This window comes from Amphiura filiformis, chromosome 8, assembly GCF_039555335.1.
Source record: "Amphiura filiformis chromosome 8, Afil_fr2py, whole genome shotgun sequence".
Classification (NCBI taxonomy): Eukaryota; Metazoa; Echinodermata; class Ophiuroidea; order Amphilepidida; family Amphiuridae; genus Amphiura; species Amphiura filiformis.
Window position 1 is genome coordinate 60,624,726 of NC_092635.1, and position 22,549 is coordinate 60,647,274.

The 22,549-nt window shown below is 37.2% G+C and overlaps 1 protein-coding gene across 1 annotated transcript; it reads left to right on the top strand.

The window, feature by feature from the left end:
* The first annotated feature begins 1,222 nt into the window (after positions 1–1,222).
* LOC140159314 (uncharacterized) lies at positions 1,223–20,907 on the top strand. Its single transcript, XM_072182741.1, is given in 7 exon segments — positions 1,223–1,290; positions 2,996–3,399; positions 4,976–5,274; positions 6,050–6,264; positions 10,922–11,032; positions 11,817–11,845; positions 11,848–20,907. Coding segments are annotated over 6 exon segments (1,659 nt in total). The 5' UTR covers positions 1,223–1,290; positions 2,996–3,026; the 3' UTR covers positions 12,480–20,907.
* Positions 20,908–22,549: the final 1,642 nt, after the last annotated feature.

The following is a 22,549-nucleotide window of genomic DNA, read 5'->3' on the forward strand; positions in this document are numbered from 1 at the left end:
CAAGTTGTGCAACACACAATACAATTCACTCGCAATTGTATTTTCCCACACAAACAATAGTGAGTTGTGATGAATGATACTGATTAGAAGTCATTCAGGCGTGCTAAGGGAGTGTGCAATAATTATTTGTACCCCAGGTGGGGAATTCTCAAAATAGTTTGACAAAACTTGCTTGTTCCCCACTATCATCATACCAAAAATCTCTGCCCCCCCCTTTCGACATGCTAAAAATCTCCCCCCTTTGACATGCCAAAAAATCTCCCTGGGAACTTACAATTTTGTGTATGTTGTGCAATTTCAATGACCCGCTCAAATTTTCAGGTTTTTCATTTCTCATTCACATCACAAGATTAGACAAGTTCAGGTTTGAAATTGGGGTTCCCCAAAATCTGGCATATACTGTGTCAAAAAAGTATCCTTACACTTGGAAGAAAAATCCTAATTTTTTTAACTAAACCATATTTGGATACATTTGTACATTTATTTTAAATGCACTATCTAATCCGGTAGACCGGCACATTATGACACCCCATTGAATCCAATGTGACTTCAAGAAGCAAAGTTACAAGCATTTGATTAGACGAAGTTAGATCCCGTTTTAAAAGTGACAGACTGGCCTATTCAAAACTCCATGGACTAGACATCTGGTTGGAGAGTGGTGAATGGCTAATTTTAGCATGTCAGCTGCCGGGTGAGCCTGCCGTGTCTTTAATTTAAAATAAAAAGGAACAAAAGAAAACTGAAACAGAAGAACTGACAAATAACATCGGAGCAGTATTTGATTTACCAGAAAAAAGTTCCTTTCATTTGTACAGGTAAAATCTACCTGCACAAAGTGAAAGTAACTTGCACACAATTTAACCATATAAAATATGAAGTTTGTGCTGTGAAACTAATCATCTTTTTTACAGATGAAAAGTAAAAATTGGTGTCATTTCGTAAATTTATATTACTTCTTTGATTTAGAGGCACATTATGTTTCTGATTCCAACTGTAATTTACAACTAATATTCTATATGCACTTGTGCAGCCTGTACATTTGAAAAGTTACCTGCACAGAATAAAAGTTGAACACTGGGGAAATCTCAAACGAGATATGAGTCCCGACTTAGAGAGCTCAGCTCAAGTCTTCGCTTTAATTTAATGACCGTTCTTGTTTTTTCAGGTATTATCTGTATGGACTGTGTAAATCTGGAGACAACTGTCCATATGCTCATGATAAGACCAGCACGCCACCAGTTATGTGCAAGTTCTACATGAAGGGAAGTGCCGATACGGGGATGAATGCAGGTAAGGCCGTAAAAAAAAATTGTTTGATTGGCGTAACATAAAAAAAATTAAGAGTAGGTAGGTAGGGATTTTTTTTTTACTTTGAAGCTGTAAATTGTATTTGTTAAAGGCCTTTGAACTTTTTTTTCTTCTTTTTAAAAAAATTTAATTTGATTTTTTTTAATTTATATTTTTTGCAAAAAAAAGAAAAAAAAAGTTGGGTCGGGCCTACTTTTAGGGTCGGTCGGGTTACGCCAATCAAAGCAATTTTTTATGAGGCCCAAGTATGTTTGAAGAGTTTTGAAGAGTCCAGACTTGTCATATTTGTGTGTCATTCTTGAAGGACTAAATAGGGTACCTCTGCATTATGTCACCAATGCACCTGGCAAACTTTGACTTCTGTGTATATGCACTTTATGCTTGCTTCTCATTTGCATGTAATGTGTTCTGTCAATAAGACACGGTTAAGGGGGTACTACACCCCTCGATAAATGTGTCTTTTTTTGCATTTTTCTCAAAAACTAATAACACAGTGGTAACAAAAGTTACCGGTATGTATATTATATAGGGGCAAGGAATCCAATTACTACACTGGAATTTCAGTGACCCAAGTCAAGCGGTTTGTTATTTATGATAATAAATAAGGTACCGCTAGGATGTACCTCATATCCTATCATTTATACTGAACCGCTTGTCTTGAGTCACTGAAATTTCAGTGTAGTAATTGGATTCCTTGCCCCAATAATATACATAACTTTTGTTACCAGTGTGTTATTATTTTTTGAGAAGAATGCAAAAATAGTCACAAATTTACCACAGGGGTGTAGTACCACCTTAAAGAAGTTTGTATTTTTCAATTTCTTGAAGTGAAGTTGATAGGGCTTTGTTGATCTTATGGTTTTTGTCCCTGAAAGAACATGACTCCATACTACCATATGTTTTCTAGATAATGTAACCTTCAGTTGTGCTTGCTCTGTCAAGGATCAAGGAAAGCTGTGTATTACTTTTGCCTTGATGATTCATGACCGAGTCATGTGACCTCAATCATCATGATCATAGTCATGTGACCTGAGTCACTACTTAGACTGAACAGTTTTAATACAATGTACATCTCATGTAAACAACATACAGCTTTCATGTACAGCTTAAATGGGATCTAATTACATTAAAAAAATGTATAAAAAAATGTGCCCAGTCACTGCTCTGTTTCTGAACTCGAATTAGGCCTATACTTAGAGAATAAAGGTATTGTTTTTAGCCGCTGGAGTGTATCTATCGTCTCATATAACACAGGCGACAATATTATTTTAAGTAAAACAACGAAGCAAAGCCGAGTTGTTTTACGCCAAAAATAATGATGTCGCGTGTTATATGAGACGATAGATACATGACAGTGGCTAAAAACAATACCTTTATTCTCATTCTTAAACACTTCAATTGAAATAAGTATACATAAGTATATATAATTTTAATCCAATTAAATCCCACAATTTTACAAGGAATCACCTAAAGCTTAAAATCGATCAGTCCTGTTGTTGCTATGCACCTCCGATTGGTTCAAATAGCGAGTACACGTTTCTTACAAACAATACAGTACCAGATGATAATTGAATAATTTTTTATTAACCTTCCAAACCTGTGTTTAAGATAGTTCCACCTTTTACGACATTGCATTGTCTTAAACATGGCATTTTTTTCAAATTTTTCTTGCATTTCCTGTTGACAGATTTGACCACAAGAGACCTGATCCAGTGTCCATGCCTCCAATGTCTCCGCAGCCCCAGAATCAGCAGCCTCAAATCATCCAGATAGTCCCTGCACCACAACTCATCAGTGCAGCACAACACAGACCCATCAGTCAGCCATTGCCGCCACCTCCAGGGGCTATGCCGGGGAGAATGGTTCCTCTACAGAAAGCAATGATGGGAGGTCCTATCATGGGTGGCCCAGTGGTCAGTATGCCGATGTCGATGCCGATGCCAATGGGTGGTCCATTTACGGTGGCGCCACACATGATGGCAGCGGTGACCAGTCAGATGAATCAGATACACATGCAGGATTATGTTAATGCAGCAGCATTTGTGCCAGGTCAACCGTATCAAAATCCAGGTCAACCATTTCAAAATCCAGGTAAGAGAATACTGTGTGATTTTAAAAAAATGATACAAAATGATTACTTTTATTATCCACACAATGAGTAACCCAGGCCTGGAAAAAATGTTCATTTCCCGGAAAGATAAGCAAATTCTGCAAACTTGTCCATAATTTAAAATATATTTCTTACATGGGGAAGCAAACTTTTCCATAATTTAAAATGTATTTCTAACATGGAGAAGCAATATTTCCCTCCAAATTCCTAAATTTCCCTCCAAATTCCAAAATTTCCCTAGAATGAGCTTCCTGGATTCCAAATGTGACATATTTTTCCAGACCTGAGTAACCCATAAAGCTCCAGAATCTGAACATGTGATGCTATCCTTAGGCTTAGAGAAAAAACGCAATTTTTTGACCAAAAATGCGAGATGGCAACTTCAAAATGCGAGAAAAAAGCGAGATTTATGCCCAAAAATTGGCGAAAATCAGAAAAAGGTAACAAAATTGAGTGAGGGCAGTATTTCATTGACTTCATACCCCTGAGTGATACCAAAACAAAGCATGGAAATTGCCGACCGGACTATCAAAAATACACACATTTTGTCCTCATAAATCAGCTTAAAAGGTCAATATACTGCAAGGTTTGAGTAGTAAATAAAGAATATTACTTGTGTTGTTGCTTGAATGTGCCAGAAAATGGACCGTTTTTGTACATTCAGGCTGGAAAATCAGGTCAAACTTAAGCTTTTTTAGTTGCAATGGTTGTCGAATTCTGCAACCTTTCGCCACAGAAATAGATTTTCGTGGTAGAAATGAATCTTTTAAAAGCGAGAAAAGCACTAAAAAGCGAGATTCACGGCGAGAAAAGCGAAATTGCGTTTTCTCTCTAAGCCTAGCTATCCTTCTCAACCACTTTCTGTCATTCCTAAAAAAATGCCTGCAATTGAGCGGAAACAACACCTCCAGTTTTCTGGCTAAAACCTATATGTTCGCGACGCATGCAATCTGGTGCCAAACGGTCTGGTCACTGCACATCTGATCACCTCACCTCTAAGTTATTGATCAATTGTGAATGTTGTTAACATAGGAGACCTGTTGACGTCTGTCAAAATCAAGTGGCCAATCACAATCAATGTGATCCTTCAGTTCAAGCGTCCAAACTGAATGTTCGCGATGACCCACGTGCAGTCTGTGCCTGAGACTAAACCTGTAGGTTCTCATTAATTTCTGCATATTGAAAGTAAACTTCTGATAACATGATTATGAGAACCTACTAGTATGTATCCTGATTTACAATGCATACATTAGTTGGCCATTCAACTGGAGTCTTATTTCAGTTAATACAGCAGGCTTAGATTAGAAGTTTGCTGCAAATTGTACAAATCATGTGACTATTCTTGCAGAGAAGCTTTGCCGGGATCGTTTGATTCTCACAGAATACAAGTTGAGTAGACTTGACAAGTGAGTCAACTTGTAGTCAAGTTAGCAAGGGCTATAAGAGTCAAGTCAGAAATATATCCCAGCATTTGCATACCAAAAAGTATGGTCAGCTTATATGCCAAAATAATGTTTCAGATAAATACAGTTTCTCTTCTTTTTTATTTTGCTGCAGTGCCACCGTCATCATATTTATCTGTTGCTCAAATGGGAGGAGTTGAACCGCCACCTGTGAGTACAGCGCCCTCCATTCCCCCTCCACCAATAGTACACAAGCCCCCACCCCCTGAGCAACAAGTACAACAGAACCCTGTCCCAGAGGCAAAGAAACAGAATAGTTTGTGTCCATTCAACGTCAAAGGTACATGCAGATATGGTGCCAACTGTATGTATCTCCATGGCAACGCGTGTGATCTATGTGGGGAGTACTGTCTGCATCCAACGGACAAGAAACAGAACAAGGAACACAGAGCAGTAAGTACATGTAGGATGCGTATGGGTGATATCGCGATTGACGATGATATCAAAATGTAATTTTCAGTATCGCAATGTAATTTTTTTTAACGCTTCCAACGATGTGCCTGTGATAGAGCAAAATCTCCTAGTACTGCGCAATGCATTACTGGGAGATTTCCCACAATGCATTGTGACCCTGGAAGTAGTGAATTAAAGATGGCGGCTTCTGTACTTCAGCAAACTTTGAACCAAAATTTTAACTTATTTACCGTATATCCAAGTAAGTTTATTAAAAGCTGAGATAATATTTTTGTAAAACATACTTTCATGTACTACCATAAATAATTTTGTTGTGATAGTCTCAAAATTGAGCGACAGCGATCATGTATTTGGGATTTATGTACATCTATTTACAGGCATGAGAATTTTCAGTTTAAAAACTGAATTCAGTTTTTTTTATAGTCAAAATTTCCGCAACTTTATTTAATTTCAGCCTGTTTTTGGTACTTTTTGCCCAATTTCATGCGCATTTTCAGTTTTTTCAGTTTTTTTTAGGAAAGTGCAGTCTCATGCCTGTATTTAGAGTTTTAGAAATTGTCAATCTTTACCTTAAATTTTACGATAGGTCCTAGTTATAAATCCCATTTACGATGTGTATCAATACCATTAGATACATGCAGTAAAGTCTGTAAACTCTATGAATGGCATGCTCTTTATGACAAGGACATTATAACGTGTCATAACTTACAACGCATCATAACCAATGTACCAATTGCATCCCGTCTCTCCACAGCAATGCATGGCAGAACACGAGAAGAATATGCAAGTGGCCTTTGCCTTCCAACGCAGTAAGGACGTAGCATGTGGCATCTGTATGGAGGTCATCCTCGAGAAGTCATCTCCAAAAGACCGCAAATTTGGCCTATTATCCAATTGTAACCATCCTTACTGCCTGGCGTGTATACGTAAATGGCGCAGTGCTAAGCAATATGAGAAGAAAGTTGTCAGGTAGGAAAATGGACGTAATATGGTAACAGATAGATGTAGGCATTAAAGGAAACGCGATCATAGTATTCGCGATCGTAGTATTCACGACCGCAGTTGCGATTTTTGGGTGCAATTGCATTTTTTCTAACAAAAATTAAAAAAAGAAATAACAGACCCTAAATTACTTGTTATTCAAGGTTTGAACTGGAGAAACACTGTTCCTAAAACAAGTATTCCTGAAAAAAATTGGTGTCAGTTCCAATTTAATGTAACTATTATTTTAATGTAATGTTAAAGAGAAGTTTTGCACTGCAGCACTGACAAGAACATTTAGTGGTAGTTCATTTTATCATTAAATAGGCCTAATTATACACTTACATAGGCGCATGCGTGTTTTGGCATAACGTCAGCCTTCTATTCTTCAAATTTTTCACAGGAGGAAGATGGCGAATTTCATCATTCGATATCAGCAAAGTATCAGGCCCTTGCAACTCCTATACCAGCGCAATTCAAAAAGATTTTTGTTTAATTAACACTGGACATGCTGGATGTTTTATAAAAATATTGTATGTGATGAAGAAGGGAGCTGGTACTTTTAGTTGTGTAAAGGTCAAAATAGGATTCGGATAGGGTCAGGACTCTGTTTTGTCATCTTCCTTGTCTTTGAACCTGCTCATTGTCTGGTGTTTTTTTGTTTTTGTTTTTTTGTAATTTTGATTTTGAAATGGAGCCTTCATCTTTGGTTCGAGTTGTATTTTTTCCTGAATGTATTTTAATGCTTTCTCTCCCCCACCAGCTCTAAGTACTGATAAAATACAAAAAACTGAAAAAAAAAAGAAAAAAAAAAAAAAGATGTGGACACCGTCAGTTCCCCGTGTATTATCATGGCGCCATTATCACGTGACTGTAGAAAATGCTGCTGCCACCAGATATAGGCTAAGTAAAACAGCGTATTATTATCAAGACTTATGTCGATATTACCAAGACAGAGATAAGTGTCTGACGTCATCTGTCAAAGTCGTGACTTGCAAAACTCGGCGGTAAACCGGGCCATGATTTTAAGCTTATTGTTAATTTTGCACCTTCAAACATACAAACCATCTTAAAAGTTAGGTCTTTATAGTAGGAAACCTTTTTGGGCGAAGGCACCATGTCAACAATGCCTAGAAAAGTTGCTTTTTGCTTTGTAAAAGTACGTAATTTTTCGGCACTTCCTGGTCAGCATGGAAGCAGGTGGATTCGCCAAAGCAATTCGTCCACAGTTGACTTGGCCATATGCCAATTCATGCATTTGGCCCCAAGCTAAGTCAGCCACAAACCAATTCGATATTGACCAAAAGGGATAAACGATTTAATATGTTAATGAATATATGTGACCGTCCATCTCGAAACAGCTGTAAAGTCGGCTCGCGGTCAATTTTGTTTTATTTCGTGTTTAGAAAATATATCATAAGCTTTAAAATGAAAAATCATTTGACTCCAAACGATATCCAAAAAAAAAAAAAAAAAGAGGGTTAAGTGCACAACGTACAAAAAAGTGACTATATCTCATTAACCGATGATCCTACAGATATGCGACCACTGACTTTTTTTCCCTTATGACCAGAGGAAAAATTCGACATATGGCACGACTCGAGGATATTTGGTTAAAAAGATAGAGGGTTAAGTGCACAAAATTAAAAAAAAAGTGACTATATCTCATTAACCAATGATCCTACAGATATGCGACCACTGACTTTTCTGTTCCTATGACCAGAGGAAAAATTTGACATATGGCACGGCTCTCTAGGATATTTGGTTAAAAAAAAAAAGTGAATATATCTTATTAACCAATGATCCTACAGATATGCGACCACTGACATTTTTGTTCCTTATGACCAAGGGAAAAGTTTGACATATCTCACGACTCTGTAGGAAATGATGTACATCATCATCATCATACATCATCATTTTATTTTCATTCAAATCAACATACAAAATATAAAAGACACAACATTTGAATGAGGAGATGCTCAAAAGGCCCAAAGGCCTGAAGCGAGCACCCCTTACACTGCCTTAAGTTACAACATACAATTACACAAAGTTAACAAATAAAAGAAAAAGAAAGGAGAAGAACATGCAAAGAAAGACTCCAATATAAATATTTATAATGACCAGAAGAAAAATTTGACATATGGCACGACTCTCTAGGATATTTGGTTAAAAATAAAAAAAAGTGAATATATCTTATTAACCATTAATACAGAACATGCAAAGAAAGACTCCAATATAAATATTTATAACATTTCATATAGATATTCCACAGTCCACACAAGAAATTGATAGTTGGAGTGGAGATGGGGGGGGATGGGTGAGGTCATTAAATAATCCCTAAATATTAGATGTAATTTTTATTAGACTTTTCTTTATTTGTAACTTAAACTGGTTTACTGATTTTGCCATCTTTATATATTTATCAGTAATATTCCATTTCCTAGGACCGAAGCCCGTGTTGTGAGGGCCACAAACTGCGACTACGCATACAGATACGTAACGCTGACTTGTTTTGTTCTTTATGACCAGAGGAAAAGTTCGACATCGCACGACTCTTTAGGATATTTGGTTTAAAAGATAGAGGGTTATTGCACAAAGTACAACGAATTGGTTTGTGACTGAATGCAAGACATCAATTCATCTAAATATACAGATTTGGTGTAAAAACAACGGTTATGGAGAAAATCACGAAATAGTTAAATTTGGCCAACTTTTTTTGTACATCAATATACAGGGTTCGAATTGGCATGTGGGCGATTTGGTTTGGGGCTGAATTGACGAATAGTATCGATATCGATATTGATATTTTTACAGAGCACGTGATATTTCGATATGATGATTCGAATTGTCACATGATCGTCAAACCTGTACTAAAGGTGTCAGTTCTGCAGGAACTGACACAAAAATTCTTTGTTTTTTATTCAAAGCTGGATAAAGCTGTATGTTTTTTAATTACTTTTGCTTCTATTGAACAGCCAGGGACATATTGAATTAGCATGCATTGCTAGCTGGTCAATAGAAGCAAAAGTAATTAAAATGTATAACTTTATCCAACCTTGAATAACAAGTAAATAGAGGGTCTAAGAAACACGATTTCCTGAAAAATGAATAAGAAGTATAATACTTCTTGTTCTTTTTCAAGAAATCACGTTTCTTTTGCGTTTTTTTGGAAAATCGAGGTGCTGTTTTTGGCTTCCAAAATCGTGTTTTCCTCGGGTGCCTATAATTTGGTTCACCTCAGGTTTGGTAGTGACGTATTTCGCTCGCCGCAGTAACAAATTGCGCACATAAAGTTAAACGCCCTAAGTGTACATGCACACGTACATGGGCGGTTTGTTGGCACGCTTGCAGCGCAACCGCGAAGTAGCATTGAGGACACTACCAAACTTGAGGTGAACCAAATTATAGATAGCTGTATAGTCTGCTTCCTTTTGCCATGGTTGAGGTTAACTTTTTTTTCAATGAATGTAAACTGTGATGACAATAACAGGAAGATGCATTCATTTGCCAAAGTATGTATCATACAAATTGATGAATGTTTTCAGTCATCCAGTTGTAGTATATGAAGTTTGGAATTAACTTTATGTGTCATACAGTTAACCTACCTATGGCAAAAGACAGTAACATTGTTTTCATTCTCTGTATCTCTGTAAATGTTTCACTTAATTCCATATGAAGAATTACAGCATTGTAAGCTCTACATCTGTGCCAAATTTGGTGTATTTCCTATAAAAGAATGTATGATTTCTCCAATATATTGCACAGTACGGTTGAACGATGGTGATAATAAGAATCCATCTGTTAGGCTATTTTTTTTTCCAATCACTTTTTTAGAAGAAACCTTAAATTTGGACAGAATCAAGGACTTTTATATTTGTTATTCACTCATTTTATTTTATGCATATTTGATTGAAAATAAGAAGTATTTCCATTTAAATCCAGTCCAAAAACACACAATTTTTTACCATAAAATAATCAAGCATTTGTCCATACAAGCCTTTTCAAAATGGAGGAAAAATCCATGAAAAAAAAAAAGGATCGACTGACCGGATCTCCAAATTTTTGTCTCGGAAGGGCAACCAATAATTTTTTTTGGCCTTATAAGACTTTTGTGTTGTAAACTACACACATTAAGTTTTCGTCCATTTTCAATCAGTGGCGTGCGCAGCACATTGAAAGTGGGGGGCAGGTTGTTCAGTTCCCCAATGGATTCTGATTAGGAGTGTAAACAAAGCGGAATGACTAATTTCCCGAATGACCAACAAAAGTGGGGGCCTGTGCCCCCTGCCCCCCCTTTGTGCACACCACTGTTTTCAATAATATCAATGTCACACCAAAACCAATAAACCTTTTTGAATGAAACTTGAAAGTCACAGAATAAGAAGGTGTCATGTGTGTCATTGTATTGCACATATTAAATACAATTGATTACCGGTATATATTTTTTATAGTTTTTTCAAATACGGTATAGATCATTCTGGGACACACTGTAGATGGCATAATTGAGCAAAAAAGAGCAGTGGGTCTATCTTAGTTAACTACAAGAGTCTAACAATATCCGAAGGGTTAACATCTAAGGGAAAGTGTATTGTATCAGGCTTTCTTATGTAACCATGCAATTTTCTTGTGTCTTTCTACTTCATAGAGGATGTCCAACTTGCCGTGTAGCATCACATTTTGTGACACCCAGTGATTTCTGGGTAGAGGATTCAGATGAAAAGACCAAGATTGTGGAAAAATATAAACAAGCCCTAAGGTAATGTGTAGTGCTTTTTCTCTGTCTCTCTCTGTCTTTGTCTGTCTGTCTGTCTGTCTGTCTCTCTCTCTCTCTTATCAATGCATTGCAGACATGTTTAAAGTAAATTTTGTTCATTTTGAACAATTCCTATGAAAAATTATGATTTTTTTTTACTCACATTTTAGTGATGTTTAACCAACTCATCACATCAGACCGTTTCCTTTTATGGGCAACAGGAACTGCCATTGGGGGCGTGATGAGTTGGTCAAAGATGTTGTTGAGTTTGTAGGCCCCTTCATCCTTGTTTAGAGTGCCATGTCCTTTTCTGCGGATCCAAATGGCTTCTTTGAGCCACCTTGGGCCTGTTTCACAAAGAATTACAATCGATCTTGTAATTGATCTAATACGGGACTACGTGTGGTAAATCAATTGTAAGGTCAATCGTAAGGCTTTGTGAATCCTGGCAGTCTTATCAGCTTCACAATCAATGACTAAAAGTCCTCCCAATTGAAAAATCATTGATCTTGAAGCTGATAAGACTAGGGCTCCTACACACTCAACATCTTTGACATCATCTTTGGCACATAGGATAACAGAGAAGTGATGATGGAGGTAGAACATTTTGAATGACCCTCATATTTTGACTTAATTATGTCTTAATTTGGTATTTTACCATGTCAGTTATATTCACTTTGAATTTTACTTGATAACTTCTGCTTACAATTTATTGACTGAAATACAAATTCCTAAAATGGAAATCTAATGTCTTTGTTTTCACTGACTGTTTTTTGTTTGTTTCTAGTATCAAACCATGCAAGTATTTTGATCAAGGGCGGGCAACTGTCCATTTGGAGCAGAATGCTTTTATCTCCATGCCTATCAAGATGGCTCAAAGGAGGACCGTTCTAAAGTACGCAAATACAACAACGCCGATGGCAAATTACGCACTTTCCGTGCGTTACAGCTCTGGGATTTCTTTGAGGAACGTGACAATAGACTACTCGATTGGAGTAGCGACGACGAAGACGATTGGTTCTTATACTACGACTGGTCTGATGAATTTGACTATTATAGCGATTTTGAAGACGACCTATGGAGCGATTATTTCGACTTCTATGGTAACCGGTCGGAGGATAGCGATAACGCCAGTGGAGAGCCTGCGTCTAATTGGGTAGCACCTAGCGGTCAAGCTAACAGTGGTCAGGAAAAAACGAACGATACAACTCAACGACAGGAAGAAGGAGATGAGAATGATGGCGATGATGAGAGCGAAGGAGAAGGTCAAGCTGCCGCACAAGCAGAAGCGAGAGAAGTCACTACGGGTGCAGGAGAAAGAGAGAAAGAAGATGCCGCCACAGGCAACGAGAGGAGCAACAATAAAGAAGCGCCACCAGAGGTGAAAGGTGAGACAAATGAGGCAGAAGAGGACGAATTTGAAGATTGCTTGTCGGATGAATTTTGCTGAAAACTTGGTGATCAGCCAGGTAAATAAATTCAAAGTAGGTGTGTAGTTTGATGCTTATATTTGCAAATGTTCTATGATGAGGTTTGTACTTAAGACCTGCTTTATATGTATTACATTGGCAGGTTGCCCGCAGTTTGTGCTGTATGAAGCATTACCACTTGATCAAGAGAATTAGTGCCTAGTATATTGTCATGGTGTATAATTGGTTTGAACTCCCTCTTTTATGCATGACTTGTACTGTTTATTTTGTCTTTTGAGAACTGGTGGATGGTGTGCTTCAAAAATGGTGTTTAAGTCCAATTTTATGAATTGATATTGTACTTTTGATCCTATTTAGCACATCAACGTAGACGAATGTTACAAGTAATAGATGTACTGTAAGAAATCGTTATTGTAACATAGAAAAGGTTATCTCCCACCTTTGGGGAGCAAATTTAAGTGTTTGTTGAAGTGGCAGTTGTGTAGATATGGTGAAATGCTGAATGGTGCACATCAAAATATATATCTGAATCAAGTTCAACTCTGTTCAGATGTTATTAAATCTACTAAGCTGTGGATGTATGTTAAGAGAAGAATGTTCTTGTATGTAACTAAAGGGAATGAGTTTAAAGGTAAGCAAGCCAGATTCAGCAGGGAAAATATTAGCAAAATTCCCGAGTAATATGGAACAAATTATACACCGGTGGAGGTAAAGTCCTGTTGAAAATGCATGAAAAGAAGAACTATTGCCGTATGGTATTTGTGTCCAACAGGATTTTGAAGGAGAGGACAACTTGAAGCAGAAACTGGTTTTATCAGATCTATATTGTTCTCTTTCAAGTTGCAAGGAGAAACTGACATGGGTTTGTTGACCCATTCTGTCCGTTTGGCTCCATTCTGTTTGAAGTCACATCTATGTAGAATGCGATGAAAAACAGGTGTCAGATTGGTAAACTGGTGTCAGATGTCAGATTGATAAACTGGTGTCAGATTGATAAACTGGTGTCGGATTGATAAACTGGTGTCAGATTGATAAACTGGGGTCAGATTGATGACCTATATTGTTTGATTTGCTCCGTTCTATTTCAAGTCACATCTATGTACAGGCTCACAGAAACAAATGTGTTTTGCGCAACAGGATGGCTTGGTAAATTAGGACGGGGTGGATGAACCATTATGGGTAAGCAAAAGACAGAATGGGTCAACCATCATGCAATTAACATATACCAAAGGAAAGAAGCAGCAAGCCGAGGTGTGAAGGTGATGACGTATACGCAGCATTAGTTTGTTGTGGTTGGGATCTCCATTGAGGGGGAGTATCATATCATGCAGACTTGGTTTAGCAGTTAACACCAAGTTGATGTAATGATCATGGATTGCCACTCAATCACAATCTATTTGGCATTATTGTAACGATGCAAACAGGTGTATTGCCTCATCGGTATAGACCACTTGACATCATTGTTTATCACAAAGGGGATGGGACTGGTCTATCAATATGCTTGAACGAACCGTTACACTGTTGAATGGCTTGTTTGTACTATGAAATGTGGTGGGCGATTTCAAATGCACTTGCCCTGAGCAAGCTCTGATGCGTACGTAGTTCTACGTACACCACAGGGCAAAGAACAATGGAAATTGCCATAATTCGTGTGCATACTCCCGGGCAATGACGTCACATGTCAAGTGGTCTATAAGATGATGCAATATCTAATGTTGATAATGTCTATTCCCAAAGTTGCAATCAAAGATCTCGATTCTGGTGCACATATAATAATAATAAACCAATATTTCAATAGCGCAATTTGCATTGCAGATGCCCCATTGCGCTTAAATATCACTCATGATCATGCACATGTATGTGATTTGGGATTATGAGTTCTACTGTCTTATTGATGGGTCAGGATTCCTTCCACCCATATCGATAAGTGCTCACGATACCCTGACACAAACGACAAAGAAAAGGACATTGTAAATACATTGTATCACTTCCGCGCTTGTGTAGATGGAGAATGAACACACATACTACGCACATGTAAACATTGAATGCACATATTTGTGTACACCATTACAGCAGTAAAAAAGTGCAATTCCCTTCCAATGGAGATCTTATAATACAAACAGATCAATGGTGTAACCAAAAAGCAAGTAGCCATTAATGGCTGCCTTGTGTAAAAGAAAAGCCAGTTATAGAAATTCTAAAAATGGACAACTATTAATAGCTATAATAATAATATATATGTTTGACAAATTTAAGCCCAGTGGCTAAATGTTTTCTACAGAATTGCTGCCATATGCCTTTCTCTTTGTCATTTATGTGACATTTCAATAGTACCTTAGTGAATCTTCTACATTGTGCTGTGTATGTACTTGCATATGGCAGCTTTTAATTTATTTTCTTCTCTGGGCTGTTGATTTAATTTTGTGCCTTCACCTGCTAATTCCCTGCCATAGTAGAATGTATGTCATAAATGTTGCTGTCATCGAAAAAAAAAATTAAAAAATCAAGTGGCACAAGATTGAAATATAAAATAGTGTTGGAACTTGTGTGTAGACCAGAAAAACAGATTTGATACTTGTCTTCAGTCTTGTGTCATCCATACAGCTTTGTTTACCATCTTATATAACAATGCAGCAATGGCTTTGCTAATAGTTAAAGCATTTTATGTCGGAGCAGACTTAATAGATTATCTGTATCGCAAATGAAAATGCAGTATCCAGTGTTGCCAAAACTTTTCAGTGCCAAGGCGCGGCAAATTGGCTCGCCAGGCTACAGTGAATGACTCTCTCAAGTACCTCAATTTTTAAGATTCCAGCAAAGTGCCCAATACCGGATATTTGGGCGGGTTTACCCGAATTTAGAACGTAAATCGCCCAAATTGGACGGGAAAGCACTTGACTTGGAAACGACCGGTACTAATTGGAAGTTTCTGACCGATCAATAATTGGTCACAAAACCCTTTGTTATTTGGAGCTTCAGAGATAATAATAATTTGACTAAATTGAAAGGAAAATATGTCAAATTATGCCACGGCCTGACACTTGCAAAAATAACCAATTTAAGGCAAGTAGTAGCATGGGTTTCCCTCTATGGAAGACATGACCTTAATCTTCCACAGGGATTGTGAATTTCAAATTGAATTACCTGAATGGGTGACTCCATTTGAAATCTACAACCCCATGTGCAGGAGATTAAGGTCATGTCTAAGTGCACCCCCAAAATAAGGAATCCGAAATAATGGTGCACACCAGTTGCCAAATTTTGGATCAAAATACATGTTGTACTAAACACATGTATAAAAGTTGCATTTAATTTGCATCCATTTGTTTTTAATTTCTGTTCACATTTGGCATAAAAACTGTGTTTTTGTTTTCAATATGGGGAGTTATGGGGAAAATGAAGCTTCCCAAGTTGTAAAATTCGTGAGTTTATATACACTTCTACTACTTTTAAAGTAACACAGGCCTTTGTGCATGTAACGGTAGACCCATGTCACATTAACTAAATAAGATACTGTGATATTACTTGGGAATTACACTGGTTCCAAACACTTGCTTCCCAAGTCAAACAGCATCTATCTGCTGTGTCACTTACATACAGATACTTTATTTTTACTTGGGAGAGGAGAGTTGTACCATATACAAGATTATACATGCAGCGCTACGTGGTACATGTATCATGTTCACAACTTCTGAGCCACTCGGAGGGTCACAGATACCAAGAAAGCAATTCTCATTGTAAGATTCCAACTGTGCATACATAGTAAGTAGGTGGTTTCTTGCAAAGAGTATTTTGTAGTAGAACTTGTATTTGTAAATAAAATGTTGGGCAAGTTTTGGCAACCCATTTTGCCAAAGGGTGGCTGTTATTTTTTGGACTTGGCGACCCATCTGCCAAAGGATGGTTCTAGTTTTGGACTTGGTGACCCATTCTGCCAAAGGGTAGGTCTAGTTTTGGACTAAGTGACCCATTTTGCCAAAGGGTAGGTCTAGTTTTGGACTTGGCGACCCATTTTGCCAAAGGGTGGGTCTAGTGGACTTGGCGACTCATCTGCCAAAGGGTGGTTCTCTATGTTCTATGTTATGAACGTCTCATTCGAAGGTCACATTTCTGTTTTTTCATTACTAATAAATTTACCCCATGCTGCATTTTATATAGTCTTGTATTTTTGTATGATAATTTCTTCAGTAGGTATCTACTAAAAGTAGGCACTGTTGAAAGCAGAAGCAGCATTACTCAACTTAACCCCATAAGAACTACCTGCCGATTGGCCAAAAAGAAGTTTTCATTATCAATTGGCCCAATCAGCAACATTGTTTAATTTCACCACACAAAAAAATTGGGGTGAACTATTTGCAAAGCTCCATTCTGATTGGTGATTAAAGTGAAGATATCATGTAATTGACCAATCAGAGGCAATGTTAGATCGGCAGGTAGTGCTCAGGGGGTTAAAGAATTCATTATTTTGAGTGCATAAATGAATATCTTATGTGCAAAGACCAGCAATAAGGTATCGCTGCACTCAACATGGAGAATTCGTCTTTGATCAGAAGCGTTTCTTTAATACACCTAGATGATAGCAATTACTTGAAATATCATTGTTTTCTATGCTTGGTCAGTTTAGAATAATTTCTTATGGTCTATGTACCTAGATAAGAAGTGAGATACAGTTTTGAACTCTGTTGTCATGAAGAAGTTTAATTTATTCATATTATTTGACAATACCATATGACCATACCTGTGCACAGGCGATGGCATATATCCCAACAGTATTACTTGAGGATGAGCAGAGTTCTCCACTGTATCGTGTTTATTTCAATTTAGTCTACACTAAGGAACTTAGATGGTGGAAAGTATAGACCACTTGACATCATTGTTTATCAACAAAGGTGAGGGACTGGTCTATCGATATGCTTGAACGAACTGCTACACTGTTCAATGGCTTTCTTGTACCAGGGCGATTTAAAATACATGTGTCCTGGGCAAACTATGATGCGTACACACACTGCAGTACAAAGAATAGTGGAAATTGCCATAATTCGCGCGCATACTGCTGGGCAATGACGTCACATGTCAAGTGGTCTATACCTAGTTTATAAGTGCATTTGAGGAGAATGCAAGTGCAAATGAAAAACAAAAGACATATACAACATTCTAAAAATGTTATAGCATTGTATAGCTGCCATGTTGGAAAAGAGATTACAGTAATGTACCATGTATATTGGGCTATACCGATATAAATCCATACATTCCCTATGTAATACATAACCTTACTCTCCTACACTGGGGCTGTAGATTTCAAATGGAGTCACCCATTCAGGTTACTCATTTGAAATTTGCACTTCCTGTGCGGAAGGTTAAGAAAATGTCTTCCATGGGGTATATGGATATTACCTGGAATAGCTTATGGGCACACTGCTGCCATTTTAACCCAACATCAAAGGCACCCTGGATGAGAAGGGACAGTACATATCATATAAAAGTTTACACCCTTCAACATTCATTTGCATTGTCTAGTCGATTTAGCGCTTGTACCATGTAGACATAGCAGAGATGCCAGTTTCCCAAATTTATTCGGTTTTCCGATTTTTTTATTGAAAAAAAAAAGATTTTTGTTTTGGAGGGATTGGATTTGGAGAGTCCCTGGACCTAGAGAAAAGTGCTACAATCATTTGTGTTTAATTTTAAAACAATTTTGGGGAAACTTGCAATTTTGTATCTAAAAGGGACCCCCGGCCATGAAGCACTGCACTCCGGTCGCAACGCTCCCTATGGCTCGCAATTGTCTGTATTATTTCCAGAATTTTTTGGGGTAAGTCACTGGCATCTCTGACATGGGATTCTGATTGGGTAATTGCATATATTCGTAGACCAACCAAGCCAGCCATATCGCATCACGTTGCTTCATGTATCATCTTTTCGAGAACTAGAGCGGGTGGTACTACATAATCTTGCCCCTCTGTGCAACAAGTAAACAGTTAAACTAAGTTCCTTAGTGTAAACAATATGATATTTTGTCTTCCCTACACTACTACTGATAGATTGCAAGCAGTTTTCGTGTTTGTTCTATATATTGATGTCATTTTGTTATATCTTTATACAAAAAGAGTGCATGTCCTATAATCTAGTTAGTCTACTGTGTATATCCTTTATTAGGTCATATAGATTAGAAGAGTGTAACCGCTAAGCTTATTTTTAACTCCTGATAATTGTAGAAAACATGTAGTTATACTCCATATTAACACAATCCAAATAAGAAAAATGTCATGACAGAAAAAAACTGTTTGCTTAGCATCATTGGTGCTCTTCTGGATTGCAGGTCAAAGTTTAGGCCGTCGGGCACAGTCCAGAGACCTTAAAAGGCTTTCTGTGTTGATGTCCAAACCAGGAGAAAATAACAAAAAATTTAATTGGAATTTTTCACATAGTAAAATAATACAGTGCTTATCTTACCAAAGGTGGAATAAGTCTGAAGCTGACTAAAGGTCACTGCACTTGTGATTTATCAATGAAGTACTTCCTACATTGTATGTGATTTACATGTTACTTCTAGATCTGTCCTGTGGCGGACATTCATTGATCTTTGATGCCACTGTACTTTCCTTTAAGGTGGACAAGTCACATGACATAAAGCACATTTGAACACCTCATACATGTAAGTTGCAATATTAATAATAAGTTACAATGCATCTTAAAGTCAGTTTCACACAAAAAAAACTTTAAAAGGAACACATACTTTATGGCATCAAACGACGGATGAAGCACGAACACCACTATAAATACTCCCATCAAGCCCTATTATGTAAATACATTAGGCTTTGTGGTTGTAAACCCCAAATCTCGTGTGAAATAAATTATAACCCAAAATGTCCTGGGGAGAATTGCACGAGGCCGATTTTGTCAATGTGGAGTATATACAACTTAGATAATATATTTATACAGTTTATAAAACATTATTTATCATTGTTAGTTGTAGGCTGTTACCGTAGTAACACGTTATTGTATTTTTATGGGTAGTTTGTATAGTATTATATTATTACAATACATTTTTGTTAGTACCTGCATTCCAACTGTCTTTGTTTATAGCATTATATATTATGTTTATCAAATTATTTTTTAAGCAAAGTAATTATAGAGAAATATATCAAAAAATAGTCACTTTTGTTTCTATTAATTATATTAAGTACTGAGATGACACTGCAGAGTAATTTTTTGGCAGATTCAAAAAATAGCATGTTTGAGAAAAAGGGCAAAACAAAATTGTCACATGGATAGGATTGTAGGCTACCTATTCCTACTTCCTATTAATCCTGGGATAGGGAACTGTGATTGACATGTGTGATGTTTACATGCTAACTTTGCCATTTTACAGTTTTGAACAATTATGTGATTTGTTTTTTTCTGCATTTTCAAACATCTTCACATTAAACTCTCCATACGGGTCAAAAATGTTTTTGTGGGCTTTTAAAATTAGTATACTATGATCAGCTCTTAATAGGCGGGAATTATTCGGTTTTTGTTAGTGTCAATAAAGTTCCAATTTACGCACGCGTAAATTCACAAAAGCATGTGTCATTCACGCAAAATGCAAAGCGTAGTTCGCATAGGTGCTGCGCCCAGCTGTGTTTACACCATTCTATATCAATCCACGATGTTATGAGTCCCACCTAATACGAGCTGATCAGAGTATAGTTTGAAATTATCTGTTGAAATACATAAATGTACACCCCCTGTTGAAGACATGACCTTAATTGCCCACACAGGGAGTGTGAAATTCAAACGGAGTCGCCCATTCAGGTAACCCTATTTGAAATTCATACTCCATACATGTGGTCATGTCTTCCATAGGGGGTGTTTGCATTTAACTGGAATAGCCCAATGCTTTGAATTTAAACTGTCTTTGACCTTGACTTTGGTAGTGACATAGGTTTGTGTATCGCTGGGTGCAGTATCGAATAGCGCATGTTAAAACTTTAATGCAGAGCATATAATACACATACACGTAACAAAATTGGTTTGTTGACACGCTTGCGGCGCAACTGCGAAAAGCACCAGCATCACTACCAAACTCAAGGTGAATTGCATAAGTGGTAATTTTTGTGTAGTTATTTTCGCGACTTGGATTGAGAGACATTTTGGCGATTGTTATTTTCGCGATTGCCCAGTTTTGCCTATACTTGCAATTCATTAATTACACATATTTGCGAGGTGTTAATTTCGCGGATGGAACTCCATTTACGAAATCAGCAAAAATAAATCCCTCGCGAAGATTACCACTTATCGCTGAAAGTACACAATTGTGGTCCCTGACAATCTATTAAGATAGAATACCAATCTGTTTTATGCACAGGGATAGTCCACACTCTCCTCCTAGTGCAGGGCTTCCCAAACTTTTTTTTCCCTGCAGCCTAAATTTCATTAGAAAAGTATGTCGCGACACACAGCATAAGGCCAAAAAAAAAAAAAGGTTTGTCTCAAAGCTCACGAGAAATTTAAAACAAATGCGCAATGTGATTTTTTTTTTTTTTTTTATTCCGACTTTTTTCATGATATTTTGATTTTTCTGGAAAAACTATTTAAAAAATTCCAGATTTCTTTTTTGTCAAATCGCATGCGATTTTACAAAATTGAGACAAACCTTTTTTTTTTTTGGCCTAATACAAATGTTGTTGCTTACCAAAACTACAATGGCACCCTGTACTTTGCAGCGACTGTCTTTTGGAATTTGGAGGCAGGAGAGCATTAAATAACTCTTCTGAAGCCTTCAAGGAGAGCTGTTTAGAGCATTTACAATAGAATGTAATGAGAGAATGGTCAACGAAGGAGAGCTAAAAATCACTCTCCTGTATCAGATTTAAGGAGAGCGATAGAGAGCGACTGCTCTCGCTCTCCTCAAAAGGTAGTCCCTGACTTTTATGTATGGTGATGAGAGACAGAAAAGCTGAAGGGAATGTAGATGCAATTCCTCTTTGAGGAGGCGAACCGCTCCTTGTTTTTAACTACGCATTATTCTTTTATTTGATTTTTCTACATTTTTCTTTTCAATCAAGTTCTGCGAGCCCCTGAAGAAGTGCTCGCGACCCCACATTTGAGTCTTGACATCCAGTTTGGGAAGCCCTTTGCTAGTGTAACATTATTTGCTTTTACTCTGTAAAATCTCCAACCAATTTCATTTCATGGTGCCTTGATGTGCAATGTGCAATCCATAATATTCAACAACAAAAATTGCTTGTTGAATATAGATAAGAATATCAGTTTTGTTGATAATCCCCCCTCTCCCAACCAATTTCATTAGCATGCATGTCTTTTAATCCTATGGGCACTACATCTCTCTAAGAACTGTTTTGATTGGTTATAGAGAGGGCTATATAATGTATTGAGCCAATCGGAGATATTATAAGAATGGTCAGCCTGGTTGGGATGAAGAGGATTAGTGCTAAGAGAAGTTAAAGTTTAATGTTGATTGGTTACTCAGATGAGTATATCATGTAATTAACCATTCAGAGGCACTGTAAGAAAGACAGCATTGCCCGTGGGATTAAAGCTGTAATTTGATTGGTTACCCAGATGAGAATATCATATAATGAGCCATTCAGAGGCACTGTAAGAAAGAGAGTATTGCCCATAGGATTTAAGCTGTATTTTGATTGGTTACTCAGAAAACAATATTAGGGAATCAACATCCTGTTAAACATACTCTTGCCATAATACATATTTAACAGAAATTGCAACTGCTAGATATGTATTCTATATTAGAAATTTTGAATGTTGATTTTTTTTCAGGAAAATTGGTGAAATGGCAACACTATTTTACAAAGATCTTTCACACTGGCTGACCGATCGTATAAAAAGAACTAGGACACCCATGGGTCACATGATTGATCGGCAGATGAGGTGCTGATGCGATAATGGCGTGATTCAATTAGCAAATCTGAATCATGTTTACGCCGCAAACTGCACTAAATGGGGCAGTGCGAAATGTCTTTGCAAATAGGTGTAGGGCTTTTGTGCCATACATAAAGTGTCTAAGACTATCTTGCTATAGTTAAAATAATAGTTTCTCGATCATGAGAGTATGAATGTACTGCGT